The sequence below is a fragment of the Panulirus ornatus genome, chromosome 4 (assembly GCF_036320965.1).
Source record: "Panulirus ornatus isolate Po-2019 chromosome 4, ASM3632096v1, whole genome shotgun sequence".
In the NCBI taxonomy this organism is placed as follows: domain Eukaryota; kingdom Metazoa; phylum Arthropoda; class Malacostraca; order Decapoda; family Palinuridae; genus Panulirus; species Panulirus ornatus.
The window spans coordinates 2,519,893-2,542,905 of NC_092227.1; the positions used below are offsets into that span (position 1 = coordinate 2,519,893).

General features: G+C 37.9%; 1 protein-coding gene across 1 annotated transcript in view; it reads left to right on the top strand.

Moving 5' to 3' along the window:
• gwl (serine/threonine-protein kinase greatwall) overlaps window positions 1-22,556 on the top strand; it is a 36,053-nt gene extending 13,497 nt beyond the window's left edge. Inside the window, exons 8-16 of the mRNA XM_071690952.1 lie at window positions 72-193; window positions 2,969-3,090; window positions 3,656-5,138; window positions 6,060-6,198; window positions 6,448-6,600; window positions 7,858-8,011; window positions 11,661-11,774; window positions 13,358-13,570; window positions 16,528-22,556. Coding sequence (XP_071547053.1) covers window positions 72-193; window positions 2,969-3,090; window positions 3,656-5,138; window positions 6,060-6,198; window positions 6,448-6,600; window positions 7,858-8,011; window positions 11,661-11,774; window positions 13,358-13,570; window positions 16,528-16,574 — 2,547 coding nt within the window. The 3' untranslated portion in view covers window positions 16,575-22,556. The remainder of the gene's footprint in view (window positions 1-71; window positions 194-2,968; window positions 3,091-3,655; window positions 5,139-6,059; window positions 6,199-6,447; window positions 6,601-7,857; window positions 8,012-11,660; window positions 11,775-13,357; window positions 13,571-16,527) is intronic.
• Window positions 22,557-23,013: the final 457 nt, after the last annotated feature.

Sequence of the window (23,013 nt, forward strand, 5' to 3'; positions counted from 1 at the left end):
TTTAGAATATATAGACTGTTGTCCTTTTCACTCTGATACTAGTTGAAGCCCTGATTTATATTGCATTCCAGAGGTCAGAGGACAGCAGCAGCACCCTTGACAGCCCAGCTGCAAGTGATCAGAGCATATCCAGTTTGGTTAGTGTACGACGAGCTTCATTCAAAGGTTGCACTGTTGGTCGTCTAGTGAATAGGTAACCAAAGTTGTGTTTTATCTTCCTAGTTTATCTGTTGGTTGGGAGATACGATCGCATAACCTCATTCAAAAGTCATACTTGGTAATTGTTACTTCTTGAATCACTTCTTACTGCTTCCTGATAACTTCTTTTTCTAGCTTGGTCTTAGGTCTACCCCAGATATGCTTCTCAGATGAATGGGCTGTTTTTTCTCACTTTAAACTGCATCACTCCAAGGAGAAAAAGGGAAAAAAGAGGAGGAAATTGAGGATTTGAATGGATGAGCAAAAGATGCTTTGAGTGCTTGCGGCTTGAACATGCAAGAGGATGTGGGGCATGCATGGGATAAAGCAAATTAGAGTATTATGGTATACCTGGGACAAAATACAGTCTGTAGGATTACCCTGGGCATATGAAGCTGTAGATAGGGCTATGATTTGGGTGGATTATACATGACAATTGTTGAATGGATGTGCATGAATGGGTCCCTTTTTATCATTTCCTAGCACTGCTTCATTACACATAAAACAGGATTGAAGAAAATAGACCATGATGCTCGAATTACAAAAGTCTATAGAGTTTATCTAGCTAGTTTTATAGGAGAGTGGTAACTGAGAGGGTGATGGCATGCACAGAGCAGCAGACAGGGGAGTAGCAATTTTTAGCTTTAGGAGTGGTAGAGGATGCATGAACAGGTGTTTGCTTTCAAGACTTAGTTTGAGAAATATTTAAAGAAAGAGAGGAATTTGTATGACAAAGATCTGCAAAAAAGCACATGATAGGGCCGATGGAAATGGCTTGTTAAATGTGATACGAATATATAGTTTGGGAGGAAATCTACTAAAAGTAGTGAGGAGTTCATACTTGGAGGTCATGGCATGGGTATGAGTAGGAAGGGAGGAGGATGAGTGGTAATAGGCAAAGATGAGGTGTCAAGAATGTATAATGTCACAGTAGCTGTTTCATCTGTTTATGTAAGGGGTAATGAGGGAGGGCAGGTCTCCAGTATATGGGTGTAAGGGGTGTCTGGAAGGTGAGTCATTTGCACTTTTCAAATGAGATGGCCTTGGGGGCAAACTCAAGTGAATAACTGCAGAAGCTGGTGCCTGGCTTTGGGAAAGTGTGTGAAAAAGGGAAATTAAGAGTTAATGTAAATAATAGTAGGGTTATTAGGTTTAGTAGGGGGAAGAGACAGATTGGTTTGAGTTTATGTTTGAATATAGAGAATCTAGAGGAAATAGAATGTTTTAGATAAATGAGGATGGATGGTTGGTTAGTTGTTTGGGCCTTAGGCCTATCAACTACCAGGGTCATTAAGGCTGTCAAAGTAAGTTGCATCCATGTACAGAAAAATCTTTAATACCTTTGATGTTAAAGATAATTCAGAGACCACATACATTCTCACTATGCATGTGGCCCATGGGAGTGGACATGACATCAGGTGAAACCATAAGAGCTGAAGTGAATCATAGGGTGTGAGAGGTGGGAGCAAAGATCTGGGATGCATTTATGGTGCATATGAAAAGAGACGTCACTGTTTGTGAAGGGTAAGATGGGTATGTATTGTGGTACTGTGTAGTTCCATCAGTGTTATCTAAGATGGATAAGAGAGAGTTAGTAAGGAGTATGGATGAGAGAGGTAAAGGAGTTGTGCTGAAATGGCTCGGACATATAGCAAGGATAAGTGAGGAGTGGCCATCTAAGAGGCTTTACCAGTCAGGAGTGGAAGGAACAAGAAGGGAGGAATCGTGGAGATATTGGAAGATTGGGGTAAAATATGTGTTAAGGGATTCGGGCCTGAACATGCAAAGAGGGCGTGAGACATGCATGGTATAGGGCAATATGTTGTCAGTAGGTTCGATAAGGGTATATGAAGCAGTCAGGGGGAACCATGGAAAGATATGCTGAGCTTTGTTGTGGATAGGGTGACTGGTTTTGGTGCATCATACATGACAGAGAGTGGATGTAAGCAAACAAATCCTCTCTGTCTCTACTTGATGCTACCTCTATCTGCAGGAAACAGCAAACAATGTTATTGTTTTTATCTTTTTTCATACTTAATCACCATGTCCTGCATTAGTGAGGTAGTGCCAGGAACAGACAAAGAAAGGCTGCTCTACTCACATCCATTCTCTGGCTTTCATGTGTAATGCACCAAAATCGCAGCTCCCTAGGGCTCCACAGGCCTTTCCATGGTTTACCTCAGATACTTCACATGCCTTGGCTTAGTCCATAGACAGTACATTGACCCCATTATACTACATCATTCCAATTTAATCCATGCCATTCATGCTTTTCTCCCATCTGCATGTTCAGGCCCCAATCACTCAAAATCTTTTTTACTCCATCTTTTCGTCTCTACCTTGGTCTCCCAGTTTTCCTTTTTCCCTCCACTTTGTCAGTCTTTCCTCACTCATTCTCATATGTCCACATCATTTCAGCACACCCTCATCAGCTCTCACGACTACACTCTTTTCTATTACCACACATCTCTGTTACCCTTTCATTACTTACCAGATCAAACCACCTCACACCACATATTGGCCTCAAACGTTCATTTCCAACACATCCTTCTTCCTCCACACATCCTTATGTATAACCCATGCCTCACATCCGTGTGATATTATTGAAACATAGCCATTTTTGCCCTCCCAGATAACATTCTCTCTTTCCACACATTCTACATTATTATTACTATTATGATAATTATCATTATTTTATTATTACCTTTGCTGTTATTTTTATGATGGTGATGATGATGATGCACATACTATATAGCCGTTCTTTTTTCAGAACTCCAGGAGGTACATGCCAAACCCCAGTTAATGTGACAGATGGTTCATATATCAGCCCTTCCACTAGTGAAAAAAAGAGTAGCATACCTAACCCTGCTACTATGCTAACTCCCATCATCGGTAAATCCTTAGCTTTTTTGCAAGGTTACTTATCAAGGTAGTTTTCATTAATTTGGAATAATGTTAGTTATCAAGATAGTTTTCAGTGATTTGGAATTTTTAAACCAGTACTGTGATAATCTAGGAAATCTTTGCTTACCTTATTAATCATACTGGAACAGATTTCTGAAGACCAGAATTCTTGAAGTGTTGTCTTCTTTTTTCTCTTTTAAACAAGGTTGATTGCACCAGTTGTTAGTTTCAGATGATGTTGACCGACTACCTTTGGTTACCTTTAAGAATTTTACAGGACTTGAAAAGTGCAGTATCTTAAATGTTTCATCAAGTACCATATTAGAGAATGACTGTACAATGATTAGATATTGAAAACTAGTTAGATTACTGATTTTGTGTTATAAATCATTATTTTTCACTTTTAGGACAGTGAGGATATTTCTGTGAGAGCTCAGTTCCAAAAGATACCCAACTGATGCAGGAAAGGCAAGCAAATATATATAAAAAAAATTGGAAAATGAAGTCTCATGTCATTTAAAGCTCTTATTGATATTTTTATCTTTTATTTCAGGAACTCCACCTACCCATGTTCCCACAGACTTAGCAGATTTGAGAAAACAGTTCCATTTCAGCAGTGATTGTACTCCTAGAAAACACGATGAAAATGAAATGGGGAAGAATGACACTTGCCCATCTGACTGTACCTCTCGTAAGTTTCGATCTCCTAGTAAGTCTCCAATTGGAGATCAGTTAGTGTACCCTTCACCAAAAGGAGATGTCTCTAGTGATTTTGATGTCTCTGTGTCTAGTGACATAGGACATGAGAGTGGGATTCATCCGCTATCTGTGTATCCTTCAAGAGACAGCAGTCTTGATGATATCAAGGAAGAAGTTTCTAGTGAACTGAAATCTTCAGATACCTCAAATATTAGCACTAGTTCACCCAAAAAAAATTCAGTTGTTAATAGTGACTTAAATTTTATACCAGGACCTCACTCACCAGTAACAGATTCAGCTGATATACAAATGAACGCAAGGAGAAATTTTGATGTGATGGTGCATGATCATATTACAAAGCAGGAATGCAATGATAATCATCAGCAGAACTGCAGAACTGAGAGGGAAGGTTCCAAATGTTTAGAAACACTTAAGGATGGAACTACTGTGAAAACAGGAGTTATATGTTATGATGGCGAGAATGTGCAGGGACCTACAATCAGGAAACGAATTTGTATCTCCTCTGATTATAGTGATGTCTTCCCAGAGGAAATGTCTTTTGATGAAACTGATGGTGCAGACGTCTTTAAAACTTGTGCACCAAAGCACTCTCCCCCATTAGTCGAGCCAGAAGACCCTAACCTGAAAGGTCCAACCAAATATCATCCAAGATTACGTGCCTTATCTCAGCTTACTCATCATATGTCACCTGTGGGAAATCCTACTAGCTTGTCTGCCATATCTGACACTGTATTTTCTGCAGATATTGCAACAAGTTCACCTATCCCTGCAAATTCAGGAAGTGATGGGTGTATAGATTCCTGTCAAAGAAAATTCACAGCATGCCAGGAATTACATGAGTGTAGGTTACCTGTACCTACACCCAAGAGGTCATCAACACACTGTGTCGATATATCTAGTAAGGAGGCATATAGTTCAGATCATCTGTCAAAGTTATCAGATTTTCCTTCTTTGTTGCAAGAAGATAATAGTACTTTTGGACCAAAGGAAAGCACAAAGTTAGAGGAATATACAAGTCCCTGTAAGAGAAATAGTTGTAGCACTCCAACCTGTCAGAGCTCAGGAAACTTCAAGATTCCGTCTCAGGCAAGAGGTATCAAACGTCCTTTAAGTTCAAACATTGCTAGTCCTCCTGCAAATACTTCAAGAACTACCCTTTCCACAGGACTCACAAGGAACTTTGGAGTCTTGCAAGTAGTTGGTCAGACCCCTAAAAGGCAAAACATGAAAAAGAGTCCTTGTTTCAAAATGGGAATGAAATTTGTACTAGACCATAGTAATGAGAAGAGAAGTTCTGATGGAGATCAGGAAAGCAGGTATGTGTGCTCTTTTTATTTTAATGAGTTTTGTATTTTGCCTTAACACATTTAGAGGTGAAAGAGGATATGTGGTCTGGTGAAGTTAGGTTGGAAAGAGAGAGGTGTGGTAATGAGAAGAGTGTGGTTAAGAATGCAGAAGGGAATGTGCTGAAATGATTTGGACAGTGGAAAGAATGAGTAAAGAATGCTAACAAAAAGGATGTATGTGTCAGAAGTGGAAAGGACAAGGAGAATGGGGAGACCAAATTGGATATGGAAGGATGGAATGAAAAGAGTTTGAGTGCTTGAGGCCTGAACTTGCAGGAGGGTAAAAGATGTCCATGGGATGGAGTGAACTGGAATTATGTGGTGTACAGGGGACAATGTTCTGTCATTGGACTGAACCAGGGCATGTGAAGGAACAGGGGAACCATGGAAAGGTCTATGGGGCCTTGCTGTGGTTTTGGTGCATTGCACATGACAGCTAGAAGATAAAAGTGAGTGAATGTAGCGTTACCTCACTAACACCGGAAATGACAGAAAAGTATGACAGAAGAAATATGTATACACCCACCCCTTGCTTTATGTTAAGTTTATGTTGTATGAAAACTTTGCACAAGGAGAAATTACATATAATGAACCAATAAACATAGAGAGAAAAATGTGATGTTTGCATCAGCTTTGCAGTCAGCACTGGCGAATTCTCCCATTACCTTCACGTTTTTTAGCTTCTGATGTCGAATAAACTTATCTAGCCATCATTTACTTACTTGATATGGCTCTGTCTTCATTAAGGTAGTTGCATCATGGGCATAAAGGGTTTTAGGATATATTGAAGCTGTTTTTAGTATTGCATTTATTTTAGTGTTATGTAAAGAATACTCTGGTATTTAGTTTTAGGAAGTGACAATGACATTTCGATGTATGTAAAATTCTTAGCACTGATTATTCCCTCAATCCTCCAAGGGAAATGAGAATTCAGGATTCTTCTCCAAGAGAGATAAAAGAGAGTGTATGTAAGAGCGATGTTTCCCACACAGCGAAGGAAAACCAAGCTGACAACACCCCGGCCAGCAAAGTAAGACAGGTCTTTTCCCACATGTTATGAAATATACTACCTCCTGCAGTACAGAATGACAGTTCATACGAAATCTTAGTTGTTACAGCCAGAGCACATGACAGTGTAATTACACCCATCTCAGACATACATTAACACACTTGTTTTTATGATGCTTGAAAATTTTTCAGTAATTATGAAGATAATAACTATCCAGTTTCTATGGGTAACATAGATACAGATGATTTAGCCTTCTGTTATATGTTGCAGCTTGTGAGATGGTACAGTGAAAGTGACATGATCACTGATGTTCCAGAGAGAGAGACAAAGTACACAGACACCCCTGTTACTCCTGTTGATATGTCATCGCACAGTCACCAGACACAGCTATTCTTCAGTTATCACACCCCATCTAGATTACTTGTAAGTCAATGCACATCTTTTTTAAAAATACCAAGGTTCACTTTTCTGCAGATATTGTAATTTATCCATCCCATGCAAATGGAAATGTAGTTAAAGATGATAGCTAAATGAATCAATGGTTGCTCCAAATCATATTTTTTTCCAACAGCTAGCACCTGCTTACATCATAATAAATATTTTCAGAATGGGGAGAATTTCATCCTCAGCTGATGAGTAAATTGAGAAAAAAGACAGATGTAACTCATGGAAATTTTGAGAAGAAATTACCAGCGGTATTTCAGGATACTGTAGAGTTTTTGAAAGGGCTTAACGTATCATTTACTATTTATTACAGTTTGAATGCAATTAAATGTGCATGTGTGTTCACAAGTTCTTCTGGTCATTATCATCTTCTTGTGTATCTATCCATATATCTTTCAGTTTGTTCGTATCTTTTTATATATCTGTCAGTCTGTATCCTTCTGTCTATCAGTATCTAATTCTTTCCCCCTGGAGACTCGGAGGGGAAGGTCACTACAGCAGAAATGTCTCCCGACTCCAGTTATGCAGGATACACTCCCTTATATGCTCCTTCCCCCTCAAACCTTCCTAAGTTTCTTCCCAATGTTTTCCTTCTGTTTCTCCTCTCAGGATGCTGGCTGTCTTTGCCTTCTCTATTTCTTTCAAGCTCATTTTTACATATTTTTTTAAATCACCCTATAAACATGCATCTTCTTCACAAGACCAAACCACTCCGTAGTGTTTCTCTAACTATCTCTGATACCACATCTCATTTTAACTAGAAGCATGATGCCTATCGTAGACATAGAAGGAGGGCTAAACTTACAAGGTAAGAGGTATTTAGACACATCTACCTATCAAGAGTGAGGATTTCATACTGGATTAATTATATATAGAAAAAAGGTAGTTATAATGGAACATCCCTGTTTTGCTCTGTCATCATCTGCCAAATGTGGGTCTAGAGACCTTTGGTATTCTGAGCATCTGTGCATAGCCTCATCACCTGCTGTTGGAGGTTCTCACCCTGCAGTAACATAACCAGGTCATGGCAGTGAAGATAGAACCTTGGAGATGAGGACTAAGGGCAGGAAACTTTTTTTTTTAAGTTGGGGGGAACTGTAGGAGGGATTCAGACCTGGTACATCTATTCTATAATTGCATATAGCACATGGGACAGTCTACGGGGTATCAGACCGTACAGCTGTCCATGAGAATGATTTATGATAGCATTCACCATGTATATGTCTTTATTTACAGAAAGTTGCAGGCACGCCACTTCAGGAGCTTGGTCAGACACCACTACGAACTCCCAAAAGTGTTCGAAGAGGAGCACGTCCTATTCATCCTGAATCCCGAATCTTGGGGACACCAGATTATTTGGCTCCTGAGCTATTATTGCATTCTGGACATGGTGGGTACAAGTTTCTTGGGTTTTTGAAAGGTTGTGTCATATTACTACAGGAACTTTCCTCTGTTTTGCTCTCTTTCGAGTGCCAAAATCCATATAAAAGAATAAAAAGATACAGTGATCATATTGATAAAAGAAAATTAGAAAAGATAAAACAAAAGAAAAATGTGATGTGAACAGGCAGAACATAACTCATAAGAACTGGAAACACAATAGTAGTTTTACAGTTAACCCTATCTGGTGCAATCACTCTTAATTGAGGCAAGCATAGTAGGGTGCCACAGTCCTCAGTCTAGATACTATTAATGTAAATGTTTATGCATTATAAAATCTGTTGGCTAGCCATGCATGGCAACACAGGCAAAGGATGTGTCATTGGAATAGTTCAGAGGCATACCTGTTTTTGAGGCTTGCTACATCTGAGGCACATCTGTGGCAACCATTGCATACCAGCCTGCCCTGTTTGCCCACCTCTAGGGGTGCATTATTATGTGCAGCATAACATGTAAACCTTAGACCAACAAGAAACAATGCTGTGGTTTTCCTTTATTTATACAAACAGTATGACAGTCTTCATAGGCATTAATGTTAATACATTAAGTGATATTTTAGATCATAAAGTTATGGAATCTACAGAGATGATTTGGTAAACAGAAAAGAAGTAGTAAAAGCTTTGTGGAAGATGAAAGCCGGCAAGGCAGCGGGTTTGGATGGTATTGCAGTGGAATTTATTAAAAAAGAGGGTGACTGTATTGTTGACTGGTTGGAAAGGTTATTTAATGTATGTATGATTCATGGTGAGGTGCCTGAGGATTGGCGGAATGCTTGCATAGTGCCATTGTACAAAGGTAAAGGGGACAAATGTGAGTGCTCAAATTACAGAGGTATAAGTTTGTTGAGTATTCCTGGGAAATTATATGGGAGGGTATTGATTGAGAGGGTGAATGCATGTACAGAGCATCAGATTGGGGAAGAGCAGTGTGGTTTCAGAAGTGGTAGAGGATGTGTGGATCAGGTGTTTGATTTGAAGAATGTATGTGAGAAATACTTAGAAAAGCAAATGGATTTGTATGTAGCAGTTATGGATCTGGAGAAGGCATATGATAAGAGATGATAGAGATGCTCTGTGGAAGGTATTAAGAATATACGGTGTTGGAGGCAAGTTGTTAAAAGCAGTGAAAAGTTTTTATCGAGGATGTAAGGCATGTGTATGTGTAGGAAGAGAGGAAAGTGATTGGTTCTCAGTGAATGTAGGTTTGCGGCAGGAGTGTGTGATGTCTCCATGGTTGTTTAATTTGTTTATGGATGGGGTTGTTAGGGAGGTGAATGCAAGAGTTTTGGAAAGAGGGGCAAGTATGCAGTCTGTTGTGGATGAGAGAGCTTGGGAAGTGAGTCAGTTGTTGTTCGCTGATGATACAGCGCTGGTGGCTGATTCATGTGAGAAACTGCAGAAGCTGGTGACTGAGTTTGGCAAAGTGTGTGAAAGAAGAAAGTTGAGAGTGAATGTGAATAAGAGCAAGGTTATTAGGTACAGTAGGGTTGAGGGTCAAGTCAATTGGGAGGTAAGTTTGAATGGAGAAAAACTGGAGGATGTGAAGTGTTTTAGATATCTGGGAGTGGATTTGGTAGCAGATGGAACCATGGAAGTGGAAGTGAATCATAGGGTGGGAGAGGGGGCGAAAATTCTGGGAGCCTTGAAGAATATGTGGAAGTCGAATACATTATCTCGGAAAGCAAAAATGGGTATGTTTGAAGGAATAGTGGTTCCAACAATGTTGTATGGTTGCGAGGCGTGAGCTATGGATAGAGTTGTGCGCAGGAGGGTGGATGCGCTGGAAATGAGATGTTTGAGGACAATATGTGGTGTGAGGTGGTTTGATCGAGTAAATAGTAATAGGGTAAGAGAGATGTGTTGTAATAAAAAGAGTGTGGTTGAGAGAGCAGAAGAGGGTGTTTTGAAATGGTTTGGTCACATGGAGAGAATGAGTGAGGAAAGATTGACCAAGAGGATATATGTGTCAGAGCTGGAGGGAACGAGGAGAAGTGGAAGACCGAATTGGAGGTGGAAAGATGGAGTGAAAAAGATTTTGAGTGATCAGGGCCTGAACATGCAGGAGGGTGAAAGGTGTGCAAGGAATAGAGTGAATTGGAACGATATGGTTACCGGGGTCGATGTGCTGTCAGTGGATTGAACCAGGGCGTGTGAAGCATCTGGGGTAAAGCATGGAAAGTTCTGTGGGGCCTGGATGTGGAGAGGGAGCTGTGGTTTCGGTGCATTATTACATGACAGCTAGAGACTGAATGTGAACGAATAGGGCCTTTGTTGTCTTCTTAGCGCTACCTTGCACACATGAGAGGGGGAGGGTGGGTTATTTCATGTGTGGCAGGGTGGTGATGGGAATGAATAAAGGCAGACAGCATGAATGATGTACATGTGTATATATGTATATGTCTGTGTGTGTGTATATATGTTTACGTTGAGATGTATAGGTATGTATATTTGCGTGTGTGGACGTGTATGTATATACATGTGTATGTGGGTGGGTTGGGCCTTTCTTTCGTCTGTTTCATTGCGCTACCTCGCTAATGTGGGAGACAGCAACAAAGCAAAATGATAATAATAATAAAAAAAATGTTATGGAAGTAAGTGGAGCTTATACCATGGAATGGATGAAGATAAGGATGATACAGCAATGAATGTAAGATATTATACATAACACAGAAATGGAAAACATTAACAGATTGAGCAACTTTAACTTCTTTTTCAACAAAATGAAGTGAAATGAGATTGATGATCTAATTACTGTTAATAATTGGAATGAGATTTTATTGACAGTACCATAAACAATGACACAACACCCAACACAGTTAAAATATTGCTACCATTAGAAAGGATAATCAGTGTAGAATGAAGAATACCATGTTATGGAAAATATTTGATGTATGGAAGAGAAAGGATGTAGGAAATATTACACTCAGCAAAAAAAGAGAGAAGATTTAAAGAACTTTTCATTGATTTTACAAGATCTCTAATGAAAACCATTGTTGCTGATGTTGCTCATGAGGCTGCAAACTGAATCAGAGATATAGATTTTGTGGGTTCAAGTGGGTCCCAGGGTAAATGAGAGTTACAGTGATATGCCAAGGAATATAAAGCCTTTCATAGCTTTTTCCAGTAAATTGTCAGCACCCTAATCCCTACTACTTAAGTGTTATGCTTATCATTTGTGTTGTGTTTTTTGTGATAAAAGGCTTCTTGTTTTCTTGATATCTTCTCATTTCTATATCAGGTTATGACATATTTTCTTAGAAAATGTGAGTATGAGAAATTTCTGGGATTATCTGTGCTATTACATTTTAAGATATAGTACATAGATTATTTGAATTATTTTAAGAAGAGTTCAGTCTAAAGATAGCTAAGAAAAATTGCACTTATTAGGTTAGAATGCCTTAGGTAGGACACATCCCAGATTACCTTGTTTTCCATGTTAGATATCCCAGAAAGTACATATGAAGTTTCATCATTATGATAGATATATGTACTTAGTGCATAGATATATGCACTTAGTGCTAGTGACTTTTGCCGGAAACAGGTAGAGTTATGATTAAGCTTTTTCTGTTCACTTTATATTTGATTCTTTTTCTTTGACAGGGCCAGCTGTAGACTGGTGGGCTCTAGGAGTGTGCCTTTTTGAGTTCATGACAGGCATTCCACCATTTAATGATGAAACACCAGAAGCCGTTTTTCATAATATTTTGCAACGAGGTAACATACTGATAGTATTTTTTGTGTCACCTTTTGTTTTACAGCTCAGCGATCATAACATGATTTGATTGTAAAACCTCCAGATCCCTTTTACTGGGCTTTTGCAGTTTCAAGACTGAGCAAAATCCAGTAGCAGAAAAATTTTTAACTCCTTTGCAGGTAGAGATTCCTGAACAAGATTTTATATTTTTCTTTCATTGACGACAATACCTACAACCTTGTTGAAAGTGACATTTCATTCATAGCATAACCTCATGGAGTTGGAGTCTAGTAATGCCACCATTCATCACACGTATAGGAAAGCTGCTAAAAGCAGTGAGAAGTATTTATCAAGAGGGTAAGGCATGTGTGAGGGTAGGAAGAAAGGAATGTGAGTGGTTGCAGATTAAGATGGGCCTGCAGTAGAGGTATGTGATGACCCCACAGCTGTTTAACCTGTGCATAGATTGTATGGTAAAGGAGATAAACACAAGGGTCTTGGAGAGCAGGGCAGGTTTGCAGTCTGTTGGGAGTGGGTGGGCTTGAAAGGAGAGTCAGTTGCTTGCTCCTTGCTTATGACATGGCTCTAGTAGCAGACACAGTATTAGAACTGCAGAAACTGTTGACTAAGTTGAACTGTCATAGAAAGATTGTTCACAACCAGGTATGCAAGATTGAGACAGGACTCCACAATTCTTAACCTTACAAAACAGTATTGTTTTCGATGTCTGTCTTCATGTGCATTTTCAAAGGAAAATGAAAAAAAAATCTATGAAACGATAGATAGATGAGCATTCAAAAGTGCTGAGTGAGGGGTGTGGATGTTATACACCTGTACCTGTAATAGATTTTGTATGAATACTAAAGAGAGCGACATTTTTTCCCACACCTGGTGACAGAAGAAACCTGTTGTGCTAGGCTGCAGGTTTTCATTTTCTCCACCATCTTGTATAGGGCATCAAGAGTCCTTTCTTTCTATTCATATTCTCTCCTTCCTTGGTTTGTTCCCTTATGCCTAAAATTTGTCATTTGTCTGGCTTCACTTCTCGTAGTTATATCTCTGTGTCCTGTTCATATCAATTTGTGTTTTGTGTTATCCCTGCCTCTTGGTGAGCCTAATCATACATGATTTCATAAAGCAACATCTCTCCTACAGTAACATTTTGCACATATGTGGATGGTAGAACCAGTATTTGTGTTTGTTAAGTGTATTTAGGCATTTTTGCCCTCTGCCTGTGGCCTGTTAAGGGAGAGGCATTAAAGGCTAAAAAGCACCACTGGAGTTCTCCACTTATGGTGACTCTTTTGCTTTAGCCACCCCCTTGGGGTAATTCCTAAAGGGAACAGGTATCAGAGACATAGATAGATAGATGAAATCTATGTTGTCCCCAATACAATATCCTTTTCCTGCCAGAACTGCCTATTTTCAGTGCTTACAGTAAGCATCTTTATATTATGTTTTATGATTGAAGTACTGAATCCTCCATGATATGTTAGCTCTAAAGATTTTATATTCTTATCGGTTCCTGAATTTTTTGGCTGTGAAAGTCATATCAAATGGTCTCTAATTGAATATCCTCTTTACTTCCATTATACCACCTTAGACATTCCTTGGCCAAAGGGTGATGAAGCACTGTCTGCAGCTGCTGTTGAGATTATAGACAAGCTCTTGGCATATGATCCAAAAATACGTGCAGATTTTGAGTCCATCAAGTCTAGTCCCCTTTTTTCTTGCATTGACTGGGCCAGTCTGAAAGATATTCAAGCACCATTTGTCCCTCAACCAGATGATGCAATGGACACCACATACTTTGAAGGTAAGCTTATCATCTGGGTCAATCTGTTCAATTCTTGATTTACTCTAGATATACAGCAGAGACAGAGGGCAATGTTTTGTGTTTGCTGTTTTCCTGTGGGGAGGGGTAGCGACAGGAATGGATGAAGGCAAGCGAGTATGAATATGTACATGTGTATGTATGTAATGTCTGCATATATGTATGTATATGTTGATATGACTTCACATTACATATTCTCCTCAAACATCTCATTTCCAACACATCCACCCTCCTTCGCACAACTCTGTCTACAGCCCATACCTCGCAACCATATAACATTATTGGAACCACTGTTCCTTCAAACATACCCATTTTTTGCTTTCCGAGATAATGCTCTCGACTTGCACCCATTTTTCAATGCTCCCAGAACTTTCGCCCCCTCCCCCACCCTGTGACTCACTTCTGCTTCCATGGTTCCATCTGCTGCCAAATCCACTCCCAGATATCTAAAACTCTTCACTTCCTCCAGTTTTTCTCCATTCAAACTTACCTCCCAGTTGACTTGTCCCTCAACCCTACTGTACCTAATAACCTTGCTCTTATTCACATTTACTTTCAGCTTTCTTCTTTCACACACTTTACCAAAGTCAGTCACCAGCTTCTGCAGTTTCTCCCCCAAATCAGCCACCAGTGCCATATCATGAGCAAACAACAACTGACTCACTTCCCAAGCCCTCTCATCCACAACAGACTGCATACTTGCCAATCTCCAAAACTCTTGCATTCACCTTCCTAACAACCCCATCCATAAACAAATTAAACAACCGTGGAGACATCATACACCCCTGCCGCAAACCAACACTCACCGAGAACCAGTCACTTTCCTCTCTTCCTACTCGTACACATGCCTTACATCCTCGATAAAAACTTTTCACAGCTTCTAGCAACTTGCCTACCCCACCATAATATTCTTAATACCTTCCACAGAGCATCTCTATCAGCTCTATCATATGCCTTCTCCAGATCCATAAATGCTACATACAAATCCATTTGTTTTTCTAAGTATTTCTCACATATATTCTTCAAAGCAAACACCTGATCCACACATCCTCTACCACTTCTGAAACCACACTGCTCTTCCCCAATCTGATGCTCTGTACATGCCTTCACCCTCTCAATCAGTACCCTCCCATATAATTTCCCAGAAATACTCAACAAACTTATACCTCTGTAATTTGAGCACTCACCTTTATCCCCTTTGCCTTTGTACAATGGCACTATGCATGCATTCCGCCAATCCTCAGGCACCTCACCATGAGCCATACATATATTAAATATCCTTACCAGCCAGTCAACAACACAGTTACCCCCTTTTTTAATAAATTCCACTACAATACCATCCAAGCCCGCCGCCTTGCCAGCTTTCATCTTCCGTAAAGCTTTCACTACCTCTTCTCTGTTTACCAAATCATTCTCCCTAATCCTCTCACTTCGCACACCACCTCAACCAAAACACCCTATATCTGCCACTCTATCATCTAAAACATTCAACAAACCTTCAAAATGCTCACTCCATCTCCTTCTCACATCCCCACTACTTGTTATTACCTCCCCATTAGCCCCCTTCACCAGTTTTCCCATTTGTTTTCTCTTGTCTTATTCACTTTATTTACCTCCTTCCAAAGTATCTTTTTATTCTCCCTAAAATTTAATGATACTTTCTCACCCCAACTCTCATATATATATGTGTGTGTGTGTGTGTGTGTGTGTATGAGTGGATGGGCCATTCTTCGTCTGTTTCCTGGTGCTACCTCGCTGATGCAAGAAACAGTGATTATGTATAAAAGATATATTATTATCATTATTATTATTATTATTATTATTATTATTATTATTATTATTATTATTATTTTTTTTTTTTTTTTTTTTTTTTATACTTTGTCGCTGTCTCCTGCGTCTGCGAGGTAGCGCAAGGAAACAGACGAAAGAAATGGCCATTATCATTATTATTATTATTATTAGTTTTGTTATTATTATTTAAGTAACCTCAGGACCATTTTCTGTGAAAGAGTCCTGGTGTTACCCACGATGTATCTAAAGGCTTCTGTAGCCCAAGTGGAAATGTAGATTCCTTTGGAGTGAGAAGTTCTTCGATAAGTCTGTACTCTTAATGATATAGCCTCACCAGAGCTGACTTTTCACTTGCAGTATGATTTCAAGCAGAGTTCAGTAACACCTTGATTTTAGTATGAAGTAGATTTGTGTGTGTGACTAGGTGGCTGATTGTGATCCTCCTGTTTCAGCAAGGTCACGCAACACCCAGTAGGCCTAAAACCACAGATATTGTGTGGATGTTGGTAATTTAAGCAGTAACCACTTCAATGCCTGCCTGTATTCTTCTAGTGTTTAACTTATACTTTTCTTGCATTCATATATCTTCCTTTGAGGTGTAGGTGGTCATCCCACAACACCCCTTCAACAGGTCCAATCTTGATAAGGGTACCAGTGCCCACAAGCAAAGGTTTTTCAGTAGAAAATAGTTAGGAGAGTAGATCAAGTAAAGAATGATGTGACAAGTAGAGACAAAATGTATAGGAATATACGTGAGGTGATTGTGCATGAATATGAGATTTTTATTTATGTGTCATGGATTTTCACACTACTGCTACCCCCATCTCTTAGCCTTGTATATATACCAGGTGAAAAATGTAGCTGCATGAGTCCCTTTATTCTGTTAATGGTGTTTGGAATAGAGTCTTTATGGGTTTTATTATAAACACTGAAAATAACATGATAGATCAAGAAAATTAGCCTTCCTTCAGTTTTCCACTGAAGACTAATCAGTGAGATTTACTTCCTTTATATGACAGTTATTGTGATTAGAACTGTTCTCTGGTGTACTGTATAATCTTTGTAGGAGTTGGTACTGTTAGGTTTATTGATGTATTTCAACATATTGTTTTTCCACAGCCTTAATTATTTTCCTCATAAACTTTCAGCTCGCAACAATATCCAGCATCTCACAGTATCCAACTTTGATCTGTGATGTGAGTTTACACCAAGAGAAACCAGCAAGTTTGAATGAAGAGCTTTTATGGCTGACCAGTGTATATGAGTATCAAACTTCCTACTGATTGTTACAAGCTAAGCAGTTGCATGAAATATGATGTTGCTTGAAGTTTTGTTGAAAGGAACAGTTTACTGATGTCTTTATTTTTTGTATCCTCTAGTTTTCTGTATTTTGACTGAAAAATAATCCTGCTGTGCTTCAGCTTGTTAAGTAAACTTGTATTTTTTGCTGAGATTAATAGAACAGATACACCAAAATTACTTATGATTCCTTAGAGCTTTTTAGTTTTTATGTGCTTATTTTAGAACTTTTATTGTATTAGTAGTAGAATGTCTTTATCTTGCTAAGGGTTTCATATGTTTAAGGAACCTCTTGAATTTTCACAAAAAAGTCAATACAGAGATGAATTTGTGTATCTTGCAAAGGGACAATGGTCTCTTGATAATCTTGTATGTATTCACGAAGGGATCACTTCACAGGTAAATTATCTTGCTATGGGATCCTTTTACCCTGATAATTTCTTCTCTTTGCAGGAAGATTACTTCAGAGGTAGAATATGTACATATTTGCTAAGGAATAGCAGTGCCTAGGTATTTTCAAGTCCCATAGAAAGATCACAGCAAACATTTGTATATCTTACTCATCACATGGCATGGATGTCATTAGAAAGATAAATGTACTTATGTTGCTAACTAATCCTGGTGTTAAGATAACTTTATCAGTTTTGTCAAAAAAAGATTTCCTGCAATGTATGTTTGCATATCTTGTCAAGGAAACCTCATGCACAGATGACCACTTTATTCCCCAAAAGGAGATCATTTCAGAGGTATTTTCATAACTCCTACCAAGTAATTTTGGTACCCTTTTCATTTGTCACAAAGTGGTTATTGCATAGGTAATTCAGTTACAGTTTAGGAATTTGGGATTATTGTTACTTTCACTGCTAATTCTCACGTTTTAGTTTGGACATTAATGCTGCTATGGCATCTTAAAGTTATTAATGTTATTAGATATGGCTAAAAAATGTGTCGACATGCGGTAGTGAATTTTACCTTATTTTATATTCTTTCTTCATAATGTATACCTCTTTAAAGTTTTAATATCACTGTCCACTGCTGTATGTATCAACAGTATTATTCTGCATATGGATTAGGGGCTGGGCCACCAGTTTGCAAAAATTATTCAAATAAATGATACATATAGCTTCAGAGAGAAGCTGTATGCACCTGATTTAGCATGGGTAAATTGCTATGGAGAAAATGAGAGTGATCAGTTCTTAAAAGCATAAGTGCTCATTGTTATACACCTGACCTACCCCATGTAAATGGGAATGGACGAAAAGATGATTGATAGATAGGCTTGAGTAAAATGTTGTACTGGATGTAGTTAAGCACATTGATTCAGCAATATCTCAGTAGAGGTAGAATGTGAAAATTTACCTTTTTAGTCATGTGTTTAGAAAACTAGATTGTGCTGAACTTATGCTTTTCATAAAAGGCCATTATAACTGAAACCGTGCAATTTCATAAAAGGCTGTTAACGCTAAAACGTGCAAATATATCTGTGTGGACTTGAAATTATTAGGATAAAGCCCTGGAAAATTGATTTCATTCCTCTGTTTGACTACTGACTGTAAGTGTGTGTGTGTATATATATATATATGATAATGATAATAATAATATGAGAGTGTTATTATTTAAGTATTCAGTACTGTATGAATATGTAGTCTAGTCAGATACTTATGGTGTATAAACTTTGGTTATTAGTTTTAGTTTTTATATAGTGCTGATATTTTTTGGCTGACCTTTCCCTGTCTTATATTGCCATTTCAGAGTGCAGTACTGGTGTGGTCCATACAGAATTATCTTGACATACTGTAATTACATCATATCTTACACTCTCCTTCCTTTTACTCTTTCACCATGTTATGTAGTTCTTATGTGTAGTTTTTGTTTGAAATACTGTTCCATTCATCCCACAACCTCATACAACCTTAGCATGACCATCTTGCTCTATGAAACACCACTTCACCCATTTGTTTTCCACAGTCCGTCCTCCTTATCTAGGACACACATAATGCAAGTGTACTTCCAGCAGCCTCACCTGCATATTGATATTCATAGAGTTCTCCTTAAATCATATCCAATGCAATCCTTTTTCTTATTTCCTCCTCCATTCTTCCATCCCAGAAAACTGCATCATTTAAGTATTCAAAATGCTGTCATTCCCTTCTCTTAAACAATTTCATGTGTTTTTATATAATTTTGTTATTATGCATATCATGATCATACGAGTATTTACCTTGCATACACTTCGTGCTTTTGATAGTCAGCACATAGAATAACAACCTGTTAATTAAAGATATTACATGCTTTGTGCACATGTAACCAAAAGGAATGCCTAACAACTATATCCTTGGTTGTGTGATCAAGTATTTGAAGGTTGGATATACCTGCTCTTGGTTAATTTGCTCCCACCTTCTGTTCCCTTCCTTCATGGTATTAGATGAAGCTGTAAGCCTCATCTGATTAACAGGAAGTGAGATATAATTCATTTAAATGAAGGTTCTTGTTTTTTGGTTTTTGGTTTTATTCACTTGATTACTGCAAGGTATGGTGAGTGCACTCTTTGGAAAACAACTCTTAAATGTGACCCCCTGCTACTTATCTGTTGATATACATATATATCTTTCACCATTAACCCTTTCACTGCGTTTGAAGTAGGAGTTTTAAAAGGTAGGATCCAAATGTTTATATGTATCCTTCCTTTTAAAACTCCTTCACAAGATGATTTGTTCAAATATTCATGGTGAATGTTGGCCCATGTGTACTTCCTAATCATCACTTTTCTGATAAGTCATTTATGTCATTCCAATCTCTGTCTAACTTTGTCTCTGTTCTTCCATAATATGATGTACATGGCAACTTCCATGATGCAATCACATTACAGCACCACAATTTGCATCTTAATCTCGTATTGTAATTAGCCTAACACTGCTAAAGATCTTTGTACCTTTTCCTGTATCCCACATTTCATTGTTCATGTTTATACAGTTTATGATGTTTCCTCAGCTTTTTTTTTGTTATCTTCTGTTCTGGAGAGAATGTTGGCTGGAGAAGGTTGTCTCCATCCAGCAGATAACCTCATTATTACCCATAAGGCCTTTGTTACTGGCTTACCCATATACTCCCATGTAGTGGTAAAAAACTGTGATGTTGTCTTCCATTGACTACATCAGCTGGGATAGTTGATCTGATAGCCTGTCATCTAAGATTATACTGATGAAAATGGTAATTATTTGAATACTGCATATTGGTATGCCTTCCATTTATTCATCTAATACAATAAGATTATGACATGGTTTAGGGTCTTACTTTTATGACCAATCTCACACCCACACCCACAAAAAAACTTTATTCCAGTGAACTGCCTTCAGATAATGATTTCACTGTCTAGAATCTAAACTTTAGATTCTACACTATGAAATTATTCTTGTAAGGCAGTTCTTAGGTATAAAAGTAGTGTTTTGGGAGTGTGGGTGTGAGATTGGTCATCAACATGAATTAATATTCTAAGTGTACTTGACAATGATAGTATGGCATTGCACTTCGCTTCATTGTTGTCTGTAGTAATTTGTATAAAGATGAATATTTTTCTTGAACCACCTCCTGGAAAGTGGCATACTTTTGTAAATGGATATGTAGAAAGTCAGTTGGTTCTGCACATAAACAGAATTATATTCTTGGCATTGCAGGTATACTGATTTATGTTATTGGCATTATTGGTCCTGAGCACATGATTGCTATTACATGCACACAAACATCATTTTTTACAAATATTGGCATGTGCTGTCATATCCTCACTGGCATCACATTGACATGTGACACTCTGAAATTATTGTGTAATGAAAAAGATGCTAATAATCATTCAAGAACTGCTTCTAGCATATACTGTGATAAATCAAATACCATAAGTATTTGGTATATCCTTGTCAAATCTGCTTGATAAAAAAGCCATATAGGAATCATGATGAAATGATCAGATATATAATACATGTATGTGCATACCATAGTAAATATTGCTCTGTTTTTTACTGTTCTTGCTATATGCATTATCTGTTGCTTTATACACAGGTGAAGTGAAACCCTTTTTCAGTATGTGACTGCATTCTGATGAAAATTACAGATTGAAAATGTATGTATCAGTACATACATTCAGCTGTTTATGATTAGTTGTTATTGGCCTTAATGAGAACAGCATTATACCAAATACACATAAAAATGGTGTGTTGAAATGTGAAAAATCTTTCCTTTTGTCAGGATAGTCCTATGAGCTAGATGTTAAAACATTTCTGTGATAAGACCAATTTTGTATGACTGGCCTCATCTGAGAGTCTGTGATCCCATTCCCATTTTGTTTGCATAGTACATATCCTTGAAATCATATTCAGGCCTTCCCTGGATTCTGTGCTCGTAGTTAAGCCTGTATGTAGGAGTCTTGTGGTACCATGGTGGTCATGGAACATGCAGAATAGCATATCTTAGTAACAAATGGGATCATGAACTCCCAGGGTGGTACTAATTGAGCTAATTTGGATCTAGAATTGGGAAATATCCACTTATTATCCAAACTCAGGATGAATTTTGTGAAGGAAAAAACAATAGGAGTAATTTTGTAATCTAGTATCTGATGTTAAGATTTGTCTCTACTAATTTCATTTAGCACAGACAATTTATCTAATGCCTGGAACATTTAATGTCACTTTCCTATAGTTGTGTACTTTTAAATGCCCTCATTATCTATAGTCACAGGAAAAATTCTGGTAGGGAAAACAGTGTGAGAAGTTTCATAATCTAGTTTGTAATGGCAAGATTTGTGTGCTGAATTGTTTGAAGTACAGATAATTTGGCATTTTTGTGGCCACTGTCCATCAGTTTTTGGTATATCAAAAACCATGAGAACCTTTTTTTTTATCTCATGTTGGTTAGGGATCCAGCCCACCTGATGAGGGAAATACCTGATGTCACTTGCTATACTTTATCAACCCATTTTTAAGCCAACCCATCATATGCTGTACAGTGTATAGTATCATGTATTTCAAGAGCTACACCAGGTAATTTCATTGATGAGATAGATGAACCCAAGACTAATAATGTCAAGGTTATGTTAAATACATGCAGAAAGCATAATGTGTCTTGGAGAGATATATGAAATTTTTTACTCAAAATCAAAGCTATCATCATTCGCCAATTACTCCTCCCTTCCTGCCTTTGATGTCACTTCATCCATCCTTCACCATGCAGTTGCCAGCTGTTCATGTAGTAAATTCTCCTCCTCCAAAAGGAGAGGCCTCATTCTAATTTTTCTAACAGGGTAAGAAAACTAGGCTTGTAGCTAGTAGTAATGAGGCATCACTGCCAAATGTTGAAACCAGTTGTCATCTTAAAGTTGAACCCATCTCAGAATGACAACAGTCATTTCAGTCATCCTGTTAGGAGAATATATGGGTGGCTTCTGCTTACATGTAGGATGCACATGGACATGTTCCTGTAAGTCCCCCTTTTTGGAATTTTGGCTCCCTAATTCAGACCCCAAGCCTTCAGACTCATTGCCATGCCTTTCATTCACATACGGCACCAGGATTATACACAAAATTGGTGATGGTAAATAGGTATCTGTAAAGAGGAGGTTTAGAAATCTTTCCTTGTCTAAATGATTGGCTTATATAGATGTGATTTTGCATCTTCTGCATACAAAAGGTCTTTTATTTTGAGGTTTGCTATTCATGTGATGAAATATAAACTGGATTTTAAATTTTTTTTAATAAGTTGGCTGTAGTTTGTACTGGAGAATGATAAAGGATTGACCATAAACAATATTTCTAGTGAGAAAACTGCCATAAACTCAGATAATGGTCCATTGTAAAGATAGGATTTATATAAAAAAACAAGGAGTGGATACTTTTTTTTATTTTCATTAATGACAGTCTTATAAAAACATATACCAGGCTTCTAAAGAGGGATACAAATACTTCTGATAAAAAATACGATTTTTTTTCTTCTGCAATGTATGATTAATAAGTATCACTATATCATGATTTTTCTCAAGACACTCCCAAATAATTCATACCTGTATCATAATTCTCAGAAGCTCTGGTAAATAAGATAGATTTTTGTTTCTTATCACTTACCGATAATATTCATTTGTATTTACAGTATATACAATATAGAACAAGAACATAATTTACAACTAAATGTTAATAAATAATTATACATATCCAATTATGGACTTCTTGCACATTTGCACGCAGAAATATGCATAGAAGATTAGCCGTCAGGGCATTAGTACATAAAGTTCTACAGTGATGTGCCAGCTACAACCACTCAAAGGGTTACAAAGAATATGTGAACCATAA